The following is a 14,098-nucleotide window of genomic DNA, read 5'->3' as shown; positions in this document are numbered from 1 at the left end:
ATTTCTTAGGGCAAAATTATGGGAAGGTAAGTCAAAAAGCTTTGCTCCAAAATCATAAAAACCTTTATTAAACAAAAATATTAGAATATGAAGCTATTGTTTCTTAACACATTCTTCATCTAGGCAGTGTTTGCATCCCTGTAACAGTTGCTGGAGAAGGATGTCATGCTGGGTAAGGTGGAGGGTCAGAGAAAAAGAGGAAGATCCCCCACGAGATGAATTGGCCAGGTGGCATCATTGATGGACTCAAGTGTGGCATCGGTAGTGAGGTTGGCCCAGGATCGGACATTGTTTCGTTCTGCTGTATATGGGGTCGCTATGAGTCGGTTCCGACTCAATGGCACCTGACAACAACAACTCTTTCTCAGAGAATTCTTTCTCTAATTAGCATCATGTCAAAACAGTAACCGCTCATCTATCAGTTTTCTGGACTGTGGTGGCTTGTGTGTGGCTGTGATACTGGAAGCGATGCCACTAGTATTTTAGAGACCAGCATGGTCACTCATGGTGGACAGGTTTCAGCTGAGCTTCCTGACTAAGACAGACAGGAAAAAGATGAGGCAGACCACTTCTAAATGGTCAGCCACTGAAAACCTTATGAATAGCAGTGGAATACTGTCTGATACAGAACCAGAAGATGAGACCCTCAGATTGGAAGGCACTCAAAATACAACTGAGGAAGAGTAGTCTCCTCAAAGTAGAGTTGACCTTAATGATGTGGATGGAGTAAAACGTTCAGTACCTTCATTTGCTGATGAAGCACAACTGAAAATGTGAAGAAACTGCTGTGGACATTACATCCGTTAGTAACTGGGATGTGGAATGTATGAAGTATGAATCTAGGAAAATTGGAAGTCATCAAAAATGCAGTGGAGTGCATAAAGATCAGTGCTGTAGACATTAGCTGAAATGGACTGGAATTGGCCATTTTGAATCAGACTAATTGTATGGTTTACTATGTCAGGAATGACAAATTGAAGAGGAGTGGCGTTGCATTCATCATCAAAAAGAGCATTTCAGGATCTACCTTGAAATATATTGCTGCCTGTGATAGGATAATATCCATATGCCTAGAAGGAAGACCAGTTAATACCATTGATATTCAAATTTCGTACCTACCACTAAAGCCAAAGATGATGAAAGGGAAGAATTGGACTGACTCCTTCAGGCTGAAATTCATCAAACATGCAATTAGGATGCATTGATAGTTACTGCTTACTGGAATGCAAAAGTTGGAAACAGAGGAAGGATCAGTAGTTTGACAATATGCCTTTGGTGCTAGAAATAATACTAGAGATTGCATGATAGAATTTTGCAAGACCAATGACTTCTTCATTGCAAGTACTTGTTTTCAACAACATAAATGGCAACTATACATGTGGACAAGCTCTGGTAGCGTAGTGGTTACAAGTTGGGCTACTAACCTCAAGGTCAGCAGTTCAAAATGAACAGCCGTTCTGCAAGAGAAAAGTGAGAATTTCTGCTCCCTTAAAGATTTACAGCCTCGGAAACCCTATGCAGGATTGCTGTGAGTCAGAACCAACTCCACGGCATACCACCACCACCACCACCAAACATGTGAACCTCACCAAAATATACAGGAATCAAATTGATTATGTCTGTGGGAAGAGATGATGGAGAAGCTCAGTATCATCAGAAACTAAGACCAGGGGCCAACTGGAACAGACAACTGGAATATGCAAGTTCATGCTGATGCTGAATAAAATTAAAACAACGCCATGAGAGCCAAAACATGACCTTGAGTTTAACCCACTTGAATAAAGACCATCTCCAGAACAGATTTGATGCAATAGACACTAATAGTGGAAGATCAGAGAGTTGTGGGATGGCATCAATAACATCATTCATAAAGAATGATGAAAGACCAAAACAGATGTCAGAAGAGACTCCAAAAATTGCTCTTGAACTTAGAGAAGTTAAAGTGACTGGAAGAAATGATGAAGTCAAAGAGCTTAACAGAAAATAACAAGGGGCAGCTCCAGAAGATTAAGTCAAGTATTACAATGAAATATGCGAAGACCTGGAGTTAGAAAACCAAAAGGAAAGAACACGTCCAGCATTTTTCTAACTGAGAGAACTGAAGACAAAATTCAAGCCTCAGGTTGCAATATTTAAGGATTCTATTGGCAAAATATTGAATGATGCAGGAATCTTCCAAAGAATGTGCAAAGTCACTATCAAAACAATTGATCCATGTTCAACCATTTCAAAAGGTAGTATGATCGAGACCTGATGGTACTAAAAGAAGTCCAAACGCAGAAGACATTGGCAAAACACTAGGCACCAGGAATTGAAAGAATACAAATTGAAATTTTCAAACAAATTGATGCAGCATTAGAGAAGCTCATTGTTCTATGCCAAGATATTTGAAAGACAGCTTCTTGGCTGAGCTATTGGAAGAGATCCATATTTGTGTCCATAGAGAGGTGACCCAGCAGAATGCGAAATCGTCTAACAATATCATTTGTATCACGTGCAAGTATTATTTTTCTGAAGATAATTCAAAATCAGTTGCAGCAGTACATTGGCAGGGAGCTACAAGAAATTCAAGTCGAAATCAGAAGAGGGCATGGAACATTGCTGACATCAGATGTATCTTGGCTAAAAGCAGAAAATATCGGAAAGATGTTTACTTGTGTTTGACTTTGAAAAGGCATTCAACTGTGTGGATAAACATTTTGAAGAATGGGTATTCCAGAACACTTCATTGTGCTGATGAGGAGCCAAGAGGCAGTCATTTGGGACAGAATAAGGGATACTGAATGGTTTAAAATCAGGAAAAGTGTGTGTCAGAGTTGCATACTTTAACCATACATATTCAGTCTTATGCTGAGTAAATATTCCGAGGAGCTGGATTATATGAAGAAGAACCTGGAATCGGAATTGGAGTAAGCCGCAGTCTTCAGTATGCATTGCACAAAAATCCTCACAACAAGACCACTAAATAACATCATGATAAGTGAATAAAGGCATCCTGGTGTAATGCTATAGGAAAAGCATTGGACTGCTAACCACAAGGTTGGAGGTTAAACCCACCAGCTGTTACTTGGAAACCTTATACAGGATCACTGTGTGTTGGAACAGACTCAACAGCACTTAACAACAACAAATAGAGAAAAGATTGAAGTTGTCAAAAAATTCATTTTGCTTGGATCCTTTATCAAGTCTCATGGAAGCAACAGTCAAGAGATCAAATGACATACTGCATTAGACATATTGTTATTGTTGTTGTTAGGTGCCATCAAATTGGTACCGACTCATAGTGACTCTATGCACAGCAGAATGAAACACTGCCCAATCCTGGGCCAACCTCGCTACTGTTGCTACACTTGAGCCCATCAATGCTGCTGCTTGGCCAGTCCATCTCATTGGGGGTCTTTCTCTTTTTCTCTGACCCTCCACCTTACCAAGCATGATATCCTTCTCCAGTGACTGGTCCCTCCTGACAGTATGTCCAAAGTATGAGAGACAAAGTTTGGCCATCTTGGCCTCCAAGGAGCACTCTGGCTGCACTTCTCCCAAAACAGATCTATTGGTTCTTTTGGCAGCCCATGGCACTTTCAATATTCTCCTCCAACACCCTAACTCAAAAGCATCAATTCTTCTACAGTCTTCCTTATTCACTGTCCAGCTTTCACATGCATATGAAGTTATTGAAGATACCATAGCTTGGGTCAGGCTTACCTTAGTCCTCAAGCTGACATCTTTGCTCTTCAACACTTTAAAAAGGTCTTGTGCAGCAGATTTACTGAATGCAATAAATACATCATTTGATTCCTTGATTGCTGCTTCCGTGAGTGGTGATAGTTGATCCAAGAAGAATGAAATCCTTGACAACTTCAATCTTTTCTCCATTGATAAGAATGTTGTTTATTGGTCCAGTGGTGAGGAATTTTGTTTTCTTGACATTGAGATGTAATCCATACTGAAGGCTGTGCTCTTTGATCTCTTCAGTAAATATTTTAAGCCCTCTTCAGTTTCAGCAAGCAAGGTTGTGTTATCTGCATATCGCAGGTTGTTAATGAGTCTTCCTCCAATCCTGATGCCACGTTTTTCTTCATGTAACCCAGCTTCTCGTATTATTTGCTCAGCATACAGGTTGAATAAGTATGATGAAAGAATACAACCTTGTCACACTCCTCTTAATTTTTAAACCATTCAGTGTTCCCATGTTCTGTTAGAATAACTGCCTCTTGGTCCAAGTACAGATTCCTCATGAGCACAATTAAGTGTTCCGGAATACTCATACTTCACAATGTTGTCCATAGCTTGTCATGATCTACACAATCGAAAGCCTTTGCATAGTCAGTAAAGCACAGGTAAACATCTTTCTGATATTCTCTGCTTTCAGCCAAGATCCATTGGACATCAGCAATGATATCCCTCATTCCACGGTCTCTTCTGAGTCCGGCTTGAACTTCTAAAAGTTCTCTGTCAATGTATGCTTGCAGCCGTTTTTGTATTACCTTTAGTAAAACTTTACTTGCATGGGATATCAAAGAGATTGTCCCATGATTTACGCATTCATTTGGGTCACCTCTCTTTGGAATGGGCACAAATATGGATCTCTTCCAATCAGTTGGCCAGATAGTTGTCTTCCACATTTTTTGGCAGAGATGAGTGAGTACCTCCTGTGCCACCTCACTTTCTTGAAAGATTTCAGTTTTTATTCCATCAATTCCTGGTGCCTTGTTCTTTGCCAATTCCTTCAATGCACCTTGTACTTCCTCCTTCAGTATCATTGGCTCTTGATCATATGGTACCTCTTGAAATGGTTGAACATCAACCATTTCCTTTTGGTACAGTAATTCCTTCTGTCTTCTCTTGATACTTTCTGCATCATTCAGTAAATTGCCCAGTGAATCTTTCAGTAACGAAAGTCAAGACTTGAATTTCTTCTTCAGTTCACCCAGCTTGAGAAATGCTGAGCGTTTTCTTCCTTTTTGGTTTTCTGATTCCAGATCTTTGTACATTTTGTTGTAATATTTGGCGTTATCTTCTCGAGCTGATCTTTGAAATTTTCTGTTCAGCTCCTTTACCTCCCCATTTCTTCCATTTGCTTTGGCATCTCTACTCTGGAGAGCAAGTTTCAGTGTCTCTTCTGACATCCATTTTGACCATTAGACATAGCTACTGCAAAAGTGTTTACAGTGTTAAAGAGCAAAGATGTCAATTTGAGGAGTAAGGTGACCCTGACCCAAGCCGCAGTATTTGGACAATGAATAAGGAAGTCCATAGAAGAATTTGCATTTAAATTATTGTGTTAGTGAAGAATATTGAAAGTACCAAGAACAAACAAATCGTCTTGGAGGAAATGCAGCCAGAATGTTCATTAGAAGCGAGGATGGCAAGGCTTTGTCTCTCATACTTTAGACATGATGTCAGAAGGGACCAGTCCCTGAGAAGAACATCATGCTTGGTAAAGTGGAGGGTCAGCAAGAAAGAGGGAGATACCCAACAAGATGGATTGACACAGTGACAGCAACAGTGGACTCAAAGATGACAACAATTGTGAGGATGGCAAAGGACCAGGTAGTAGTTCATTCTGTTGTTCATAGTGTCATTATAAGTCAGAACCTACTCCATAGCACCAAATAATAGCATTCAAATTGTGTTCCTTTGAAATGACTTTAGGGAAACAAATTAAGTGAAGGAGAAGATCAGACTCTAGGGTGGATGGAATAAGGTTTCTCATTGCAATTCTTGCAGGACAGCCCTTGGTATCCTTGAAGAATGAGCAGATGCGTTGGTGTGAAGGAAAAAAATTAATTTACACAACTTTCTTGCACTTTTTCTCATCAATTCAAATTTCAGTTTTCTTAAAAATTGATAATAAACCCTCTTTGCTCGCCCTGTGTCCTTTGAGAACATGTATCAAAATTACCCTTTGAAATTCCAAAATACAATCACCATAACCTTCTGAACTGACCTCTGCCTTAAATTTAATTGGCCCAGTAGATTTCCTCAGAAGCCACTGTTCTTGTTGGAACTTGATTTCAAGATCATATTGGTAAATCCAAAACTCACCCCTTTACAATTTGCTACATAAATCATCTTTATTAGTTACAATCTTGTTTCAAAGATTGACGGAAAGTTCAGACATTTGAGCTAGCTAATCTTTATGTAATGCTTTATCACGCATTGAGCCAAAAGCTTGCAGAAGCCAAGATATTACTTAAAACTGAAAATGCCAAACCGTGTGAGATCCCACCTTCACTAACTGTGGCATCAGTGGTAATTCTGCGGTCCTCTCCCAGTACTTTTTGGGCTTCAAACAGTTTCTTCCTTTGTTGATGTTGATAGTCTTCCCTTTCTTGGCTCATCTTGGAGGTTTTCCCGACCTTCTTTAAAACTCTTGATCCATCTAACAACTGTTGTTTTATATGAGCAGCATTCCTGCAAACTTGCTGCAAAGCTTCAGTGCTTTAGAAAGATGTCCACTTGAGTTTTGCTTAAGATTTAGTAATAATTCTGGTCTCAAAATTGTTTTTTTCCATGACCCCAAAGGTATCCTTTGTTTTGAAGGCATCCTAACAAGACAAAAACAGCTCTTTTAGAGAGAACGTACTTGTAGCCACCACTGATCAGAGAAACATTTGAATGCATTTTGTTTAGAATAAGTCTGTGCATGTATGAACTGGAATTCTAGAAACACTACTTTTTTTTTTCTTTCATTTCTATTTTCTTATTGGTAGCACTACTTTGTGACTTACTCACATACATACTTTTAAACAGTTCTTAACATATTTCTTTGTTTTTCATTTTAGAAATCTGGACCATTGATATTTAGGAAAACTATGTTCAACTCTACTGAGATCAAGTTTTCTGGTAAGTAGAATAAACTAATACTAATGATACTCATATTACAAAACCTAACAACACATAGTGTATCTATGATAAACCAGTAGAATTTAGTGTCAACTAATGAAGCTTTTGAAGGAGCTCTGGTAGCATAGTAGTTACGAATCAGGCTGCTAACCTCAGAGTCAGCAGTTTGAAACTACCAGCTGTTCCATGGGAGAAAGATGAGGCTTTCTGCTCCCGTAAAGATTTACAGCCTCGGAAACCCTGTACAGGGTCACTGTGAGTCGGAACTGACTCCATGGCACATAACAACAACAACAACAACAATGATGCTTTTGAGTTATGGTGTTGGAGGAAAATATTGAAAGTGCCTTGAGCTGCTAAAAGAACAAACAGATCTATTTTGGAAGAAGTGCAGCCAGAGTGCTCCTTGGAGGCCTGGATGGCCAAACTTCATGTCTCATACTTCAGACAAAATGTCAGGAGGGACCAGTCACTGGAGAAGGAAATCATGTTTGGTAAGGTAGAGGGTCAGAGAAAAAGAGGAAGACCTCCAGCGAGATGGATTGGCAATATGGCAGCATCAATGGGCTCAAGCGTGGCAACAATTGTGAGGTTGGCCTAGGATCAGGCAGTGTTCTGTTCTATTGTGCATAGGGTCGCTATGATAAGGCTACCGACTCGATGGCACCTAACAACAACGTTACGGAATACTAATGTGGCGCTGCGGGTTAATGCGCTGGATTGCAAAGTCAGTTTGAACTTCAAGGTTGGCGGTTCAAGCTCACCAGCCGCCCCTCGGAAACCCTATGTAGGGTCGCTATGAGTCAGAACCAACTCAGTGGTACTTAACAACGACAGTGTTACATATATATTTATGGTGGTAGTGGTTATGTGCCGTGGATTCGGTTCCGGCTCATAGTGACCCTGCACAGGGTTTCCGAGGCTGTAAATCTTTACGGGAGCAGAATGCCTCATCTTTCTCCCGCGGAACAGCTGGTAGTTTCGAACTGCTGACCTTGTAGTTCATAGCCTGATTTATAACCACTATGCTTTCATTATATATAGTTTTGACTCACACATATTATTATATATAACATATATAGTAACTATATATAGTAAAAGCATAGTCATAGAATTTGAAGTTTCTCAGTGTTTTAAGACTGACTGGATCATTGGGAGTGTAGTGCTCCATACAATGAACACTGGACTGTGAACCACGAAGTCAGCAGTGCAAGCCCACCAGTCACTCCATGGGAGAAAGATGAGGCTTTCTAGTCCCACAAAGATTTATGGCTTCGGAAACACTATACAGGGTTACTATGAGTTGGAACCAACTCGGCGGCACTTAACAACATACTGGATCATAGGAACCCAGGTGGTACAGTGGTTAAGCTCTCAGGTACACATCAAAAGGGTAGCAGTTCCAACACACCACCTACTTCTTGGGAGAAAGATTCTGTCTCCGTAAAGATTACAAGTTTGAAAACCTATGGGGCAGTTCTCTTGTGTCCTGGCAGGCCACTGTGAGTCAGGTTTGACTCAGTAGCCTTGAGTTTTTTAGTACAGTAGGTCATAGTCATTGTTCATTATAGTTTCTTTCTAGTTAACTTGACCTGCAGAGGAGGTTGCCAGGGTGTAATTCAAGATAAAGAGCAAGTTTTGTCTGGATAGCTCAAATAGACTTCCCCAGGATCCAAAATTGTGTGCTCTGTGGAGCACACTGTGTTCTGGTCATCTCTGAGGCTATCCACAACATGTGGGTCTTTGCTAAGGGAAGCAGGCCAGCCATCACCTAGAAAGCAGGGGTGGTTCAGATCATCAGTGGTGATAAGTTCTTGGTAAGAGGAAATTGAAGTCCAAGGTAGATGAGATTGACTACTGAATCACTATCTCAAAGTCTAGACAAATTGAATTTTAAGAAAACCTCAGGCCAAAAAAAAGTCATGCAGGAAAAAAAAGGAGTGTGGGCCACAAACAGAATTTGATTTTAAAAGTTAGTACATAATGCGTGAGATCAACCTAATGGTAGACTAGAATCAAGAAAGTATCTTAACATATCAGTTAGTATTCATTAACTGGCAGAACCGTATTTTCTGTCACTGACTTCAGAGCACCTTGAACTTCTTCCTTCAATGCCAGTGGCTCTTGTTTATATGCTACTTTTGGAAATGGGTGAAGCGTGTTCTTTTTGGTTCATTGACTTTATTCCCTCCATCGATTTTTGATGCTTCCAATGTTAATCAAAATTTTTACCCTTAGAGTCCTGTATTTCAATTCAAGCCTTGAATCAGTTCTTTCAGGTGCTAGAAAACCACCCTTTTGGTTTTCTAACTCCAAGTCAATCTCTGCACATTTCATCTTAATACTTTACCTTGTCTTCCTGAGCTGCTCTTTGGAATCTTATGTTCAGCTCATTTTCCTCATTTTTACTGTTTCCTGCCACTTGGTAATTGTGAGAGTGGTACAGGACTGGGCTTCATTTCACCCTGTTGTACATAGAGTCACTACGAGTTAGACCCAACTCGATGGCACTTAACAATAGTAACAATGATGGTGTAGTATTCTCTTTGCAAATTGCTGAATTTATTCTTTACTAATTCCTAGGCATTTTTGTGTCTCTATCTATGAGGAATGTTACTCTTGTTTTCTTGTAGTATCTTGATCTGGTTGTTCTGTCAGGTAATTCTAGCATCATAAAAAGGGATTGGAAATATTTCCTATTCTATTTTGTGAGATAGTTTGTGTAGTTCGGGTGCTGTTTCTTCCTTGCAAGATTAATGGACTACATGAGTGAATTCCAAAAAACTGTGAAGGTTTTCTTTGTGAGTTTTTAGGCATTGTATGGAAAATCAAAATAATTCTTGCTTTTCTAATCCTAAACTGTAAAGATCTATGATCAGTTCTCTTTGTTCCCTTTCTATTCTGACCCTGCTACACATGCAGCACTTCTCCCTCTGACCCTACCCACTCAGAGGGAGGGCAGACCTCACCAATGAATGGGCACAGGTCTCCAGACTACCAAGTCCACCCGAGACCTCAAACATCAGCTGCAAGCTTAGAGATTTCACTTCTGATCCACCTCCAAATTTGGGGGTTCCCTGCATCCCTTTCAGAATACCAGCTGTAATGCAAGCTCAGGGGATTCCCAGCTGCTCTCCTCCCATTTCTGACTTGCTGGATTCTACTACTTGGGTTTGAAAATTCACTAGAGCAACTCAAGAATTCCTGGAAAATTTTATCAATTATTATTATTATTATAGCAAAAAAGATGCACATGAAGCGACATGCATGGCCAGGTCTGAGAGGGTCCCCAGCCTGGACTTTCCACATCCCTTTGAGACATGCTGCCCTTCCACAGGCAGCTGTGTCTTTAACCAGCCAGGAGCTGATGGCGCTTCCTGTCCAGAGCATGTACTCAGCCTTCGTGTAGTCATGATTGGGGGTGCTCTTTTTGGCCTGGTCACTTCCACCGAAGTCACCATTCCAATCTTTTTGGAAATTCCAGTGATTCAAAAGTGGCACAAGCAATAAATGAAGGTGACTGTGATGAAGAATGTGATGCAAATGCGTTCAGTCATTTCAAAGTGAGGACAAATTTATGTAAGACTAAAGGGCAAGTAGGAATCGTCTATAAGTTGGCAGTGGGGTGTCATATTCCGGGGCTGCTGTGCTCTGTCTTGTGTGCTTTCCTACACTGAGGTTGGTATCCTGCCCAGCACTCCCTGTTCTCAGCTCCTATCATGGCCCTTAGTCTACTGAAAAGACCTGTTTTCTTGTCAGTCCACCCCGCTCCCACCGCTTATTTCAAGGACAGAGAATGCTCTTGTTTGCTTGTTAAATCCCTTCCTGTCCTAAGAGAACAACCTTAGAGTAAATAATTATAATAAGCTACTCCTTAGTTGATTTTAACATTAACCTTAACACATAAATGAAATGGGTAGTGTCATAACAACTTTTGGTTAGCTATAATAACTTAATGAGTGTGTCTGTCTCATTTTGCAGAAAATTTTTGGAGCAATTAATATCTTATTGTTACATTAAAGTTCCTACTTTAAATTGTATAATTGAAATATTAAGGTCATATTGTTGTTGTTGCTAAGTACCATGGAGTCGGTTCAGACTCATAGTGACCCTGCACAGGGTTTCCGAGGCTGTAAATCTCTACGAGAGCAGAACACCTCACCTTTCTACCGTGGAACTGCTGGTAGTTTCGAACAGCTGACCTGAGATTAGCAGCCTGACTCGTAACCACTATGCTGCTAGAGTTCCTTAGGTCATACTAGAATTTACATATTATTAATGTAAAATGAGATTTTCTTTTTCTAAACAGTGAAGTCATTCAGTTGTTCCGGGCCTATGAAGTTTACCATAGAATGGCATTTGAAGTATCATACCTGTTACAATGAATATCCTGAGCTGAAAGTAAGTAAATCACAAATCTTTAATGCATACAGAGCTTTGAAGGAAATGTCATGAGTCCGAAGATATACAAGCTCATTAGATAAGAACACTAGAAATTGTAGTTTTTAAAATGTCACTAATTTATTTGAGAACTTAAGGTAGTGAATCAAAGCATAGTATCTGATGAAAAATGCTAATGAATGTTTAAATGACATAATGTAGGAACCATTCCTAGGTGCCATTGAGTCTGTTCTGACTCTTTACAACCCTGTGTACAAAGAAATGAATACTGCCTGGTACTGCACCATCCTCATAACCATTGCTGTGTTGGAGCCTCTTGTTGGCAGCCACTGTGTCAGTTCATTCTGTTGAGGGTATTCCTCTTTTTAGTGAATTCTTCTACTTTACCAAGCGTAATAGCCTCCTTCAGGAATTGATCTCTTGCCATCCTTACTTTGAAGGAGTATTCTGGCTGTACTTCTTCGAAGACCGATTTGTTCATGATTCTGGCAGTTGATGATATATTTTTATATTCTTCACCAATACCATAGTTCAGGTGCATCAGTTCTTCTTCATTCTTCCTTATTCGTTGTCTAGCTTTTACATACATAAATGAAAATACCATGGCTTGGTCAGACACACCTTAGTCCTCAAGTTGACATCTTAGCTGCTTGCTACTTTAAAGATGTCTTTTGCAACTGATTTGCCCAGTAGAATGCATCATTTGATTTCATTGCTGGTTCCATGGTTGTTGATTTTAGATCCCACTAAAATGAAATTCTGTATAACTTCCTTCTCAGGTTGTCATGATGTTGCTAAGTATTTTCATACGACTGTGTTGAAGTATAATCTATACTATAGTCTTTAATCTTTATCAGGAAGTGTTTAAGTCTTCTCTTTCAGCAAGTCAGGTGTGTTATCTGCATATCACAGTTGTTAATGAGTCTTCCTTTAATCTTCATACTACATAGTCCAGTTTCTTGATTATTTACAAAATAACTATGGTGAAAGGATACAACACTGATGCACACCTTTCTTGATTTTAAGCCTTGCTCCTTGTTCTGCTCAAACAGTTGTCTCTTTGTCTGTATAGGTTCTGCATGAACCCAATGAAATGTTCTGGAATTCTTAATTTTTGCAATGTTATCCGTAATTTGTTATGATCCACACAGTCAAATGCCTTTGTATAGTCAATGAAACACAGGTAACCATCTTTATGGTATTCTGTGCTTTTTGCCAAGATCCATCTGACATCAACAGTAATATTCCACATTCCACATTCTATTTTGAATCCAACTTGAATTTCTGGCATTTCCCTGTCAGTGTACTGCTGCAACTGTTTTTGAATTATCTTCAGCAAAATTTGTGTATGATATTAGTGATGTTGTTTGAAATTTTCTATATTCTACTAGATCAGCTTTGTTTGGAATGGACATAAATATGGATGTTTTTCCAGTTGGTTGACATTGTGATTGTTTTTCAAATTCCTTGGCATAGACTAGGAGTACTTCCAGCTCTGCATCAGTCTTTTGAAACATTTCAGTTGGTATTCGTCATTTCCTGGAGCCTTACTATTTTTATTTTAAATTTTTGTTGGGGGATAAGTGGGTAGGTGTAAGGAGTGAGGGTTAGGGTGGGACTGTGGCTAGGTCTTGGCTAGTCCTAGTACTTTGTTGGTTGTTAGGGTTATGGTTAGAACCTAGGGGTCGTGTTAGGGGTAAGGGTTCGGTTAGGGTGCAAGGCGTGGTCTAGTTTCTAGGGTTACAGTTGGGTATGTTTTTATTTTTTTTGTCGAAATCTGTTTAATTTTCTCTTCATTTGAAAATTCTTTAACTAGATTGTTCCCTTTTTGTGCTTTTTTTGTTTGTGTTTTGTTGCAACTGTATGTCTGGTTCTCTATTTTCAGTCTTATAGGTCTAATTTACTGTGTCTGAGTTGAGTCTAAGTGATATTGCCATGTATGTTACTCTCAGGCTATTGGTTCTCTGTCCACAGAACTCTTTTTAGTATTTTTTGTAAGGCTGATCTTGTTTTTACAAATCATTTTAATTTCTGTTTGTCTGAAAATGACCTGATTTTACCATCATATTTGATGGACAGTTTTGTTGGGTACGTGATTCTTGGTTGACAGTTTGATTCTTTTTAAATATATGTCATAAATATTCAGTGTGTCAATTCTGTTCTTGAGGTGGTCTCTAATTATGTCATTCCGTTGTCTTCTTGCCTGTATGGTTTCGGGTATGAAATCAGAGCTTAGTCATATTAGTTCTCCTTTGTAGTTAACTTCATTTTTCTGGAGCTGTTCTCAGGATTCTTTCCTTGTCTTTGATTTTAAAAATTTTGATTATAATATGTTTTGGTGTTTTTCTTTTGGTGTCTATCTGCATACCACATTCCTTTTTGGAATTCGCGTAACTTCTTGAATGGCTGTCTTCTCATCTTCCATGATGATATTAGGGAAATTTTCTTCTAACAACTCTTGGACAATATTCTCTGTGGTTATTTATTTATTTTGACTTTTCCTGTTCTGCAATTCCTATCACATGTAAGTTACTCCTCTTGATAGCATCCCACATAAATATTAGGCTTTCTTCATTTTTTTTTTTTTTTCTTTAAACTTTTTTTTGTGAATTGAATGAAGGTTTACAGAGCAGATCATCAGTTTTACATTCAGCAAATCATATACTTGGTTTCGTTAACAATGATTATAATCCCTCCATGTACCACCAGTCAACAGCATTTACCACTATTCGGTTTTTTTTTTTTTTTTCTTTAATGTTTTATTGTGAATTATGTGATAGTTTACATGGGAGAACATTAGTTTTGCATTCATTCTATCGTATATTGTCTCATTGCCATGGTTACAATC

General features: G+C 39.1%; 1 protein-coding gene across 1 annotated transcript in view; it reads left to right on the top strand.

Moving 5' to 3' along the window:
- Nucleotides 1–14,098, top strand: part of TMEM87B (transmembrane protein 87B) — a 73,988-nt gene that overhangs the window by 7,859 nt on the left and 52,031 nt on the right. Inside the window, exons 2-3 of the mRNA XM_006876449.1 lie at nt 6,789–6,849; nt 11,159–11,250. Of these exons, the coding sequence (XP_006876511.1) occupies nt 6,789–6,849; nt 11,159–11,250 (153 nt within the window). The remainder of the gene's footprint in view (nt 1–6,788; nt 6,850–11,158; nt 11,251–14,098) is intronic.

The sequence above is a fragment of the Chrysochloris asiatica genome, unplaced genomic scaffold (genome assembly GCF_000296735.1).
Source record: "Chrysochloris asiatica unplaced genomic scaffold, ChrAsi1.0 scaffold00380, whole genome shotgun sequence".
In the NCBI taxonomy this organism is placed as follows: domain Eukaryota; kingdom Metazoa; phylum Chordata; class Mammalia; order Afrosoricida; family Chrysochloridae; genus Chrysochloris; species Chrysochloris asiatica.
This window is presented reverse-complemented; position numbering and strand designations above follow the sequence as displayed.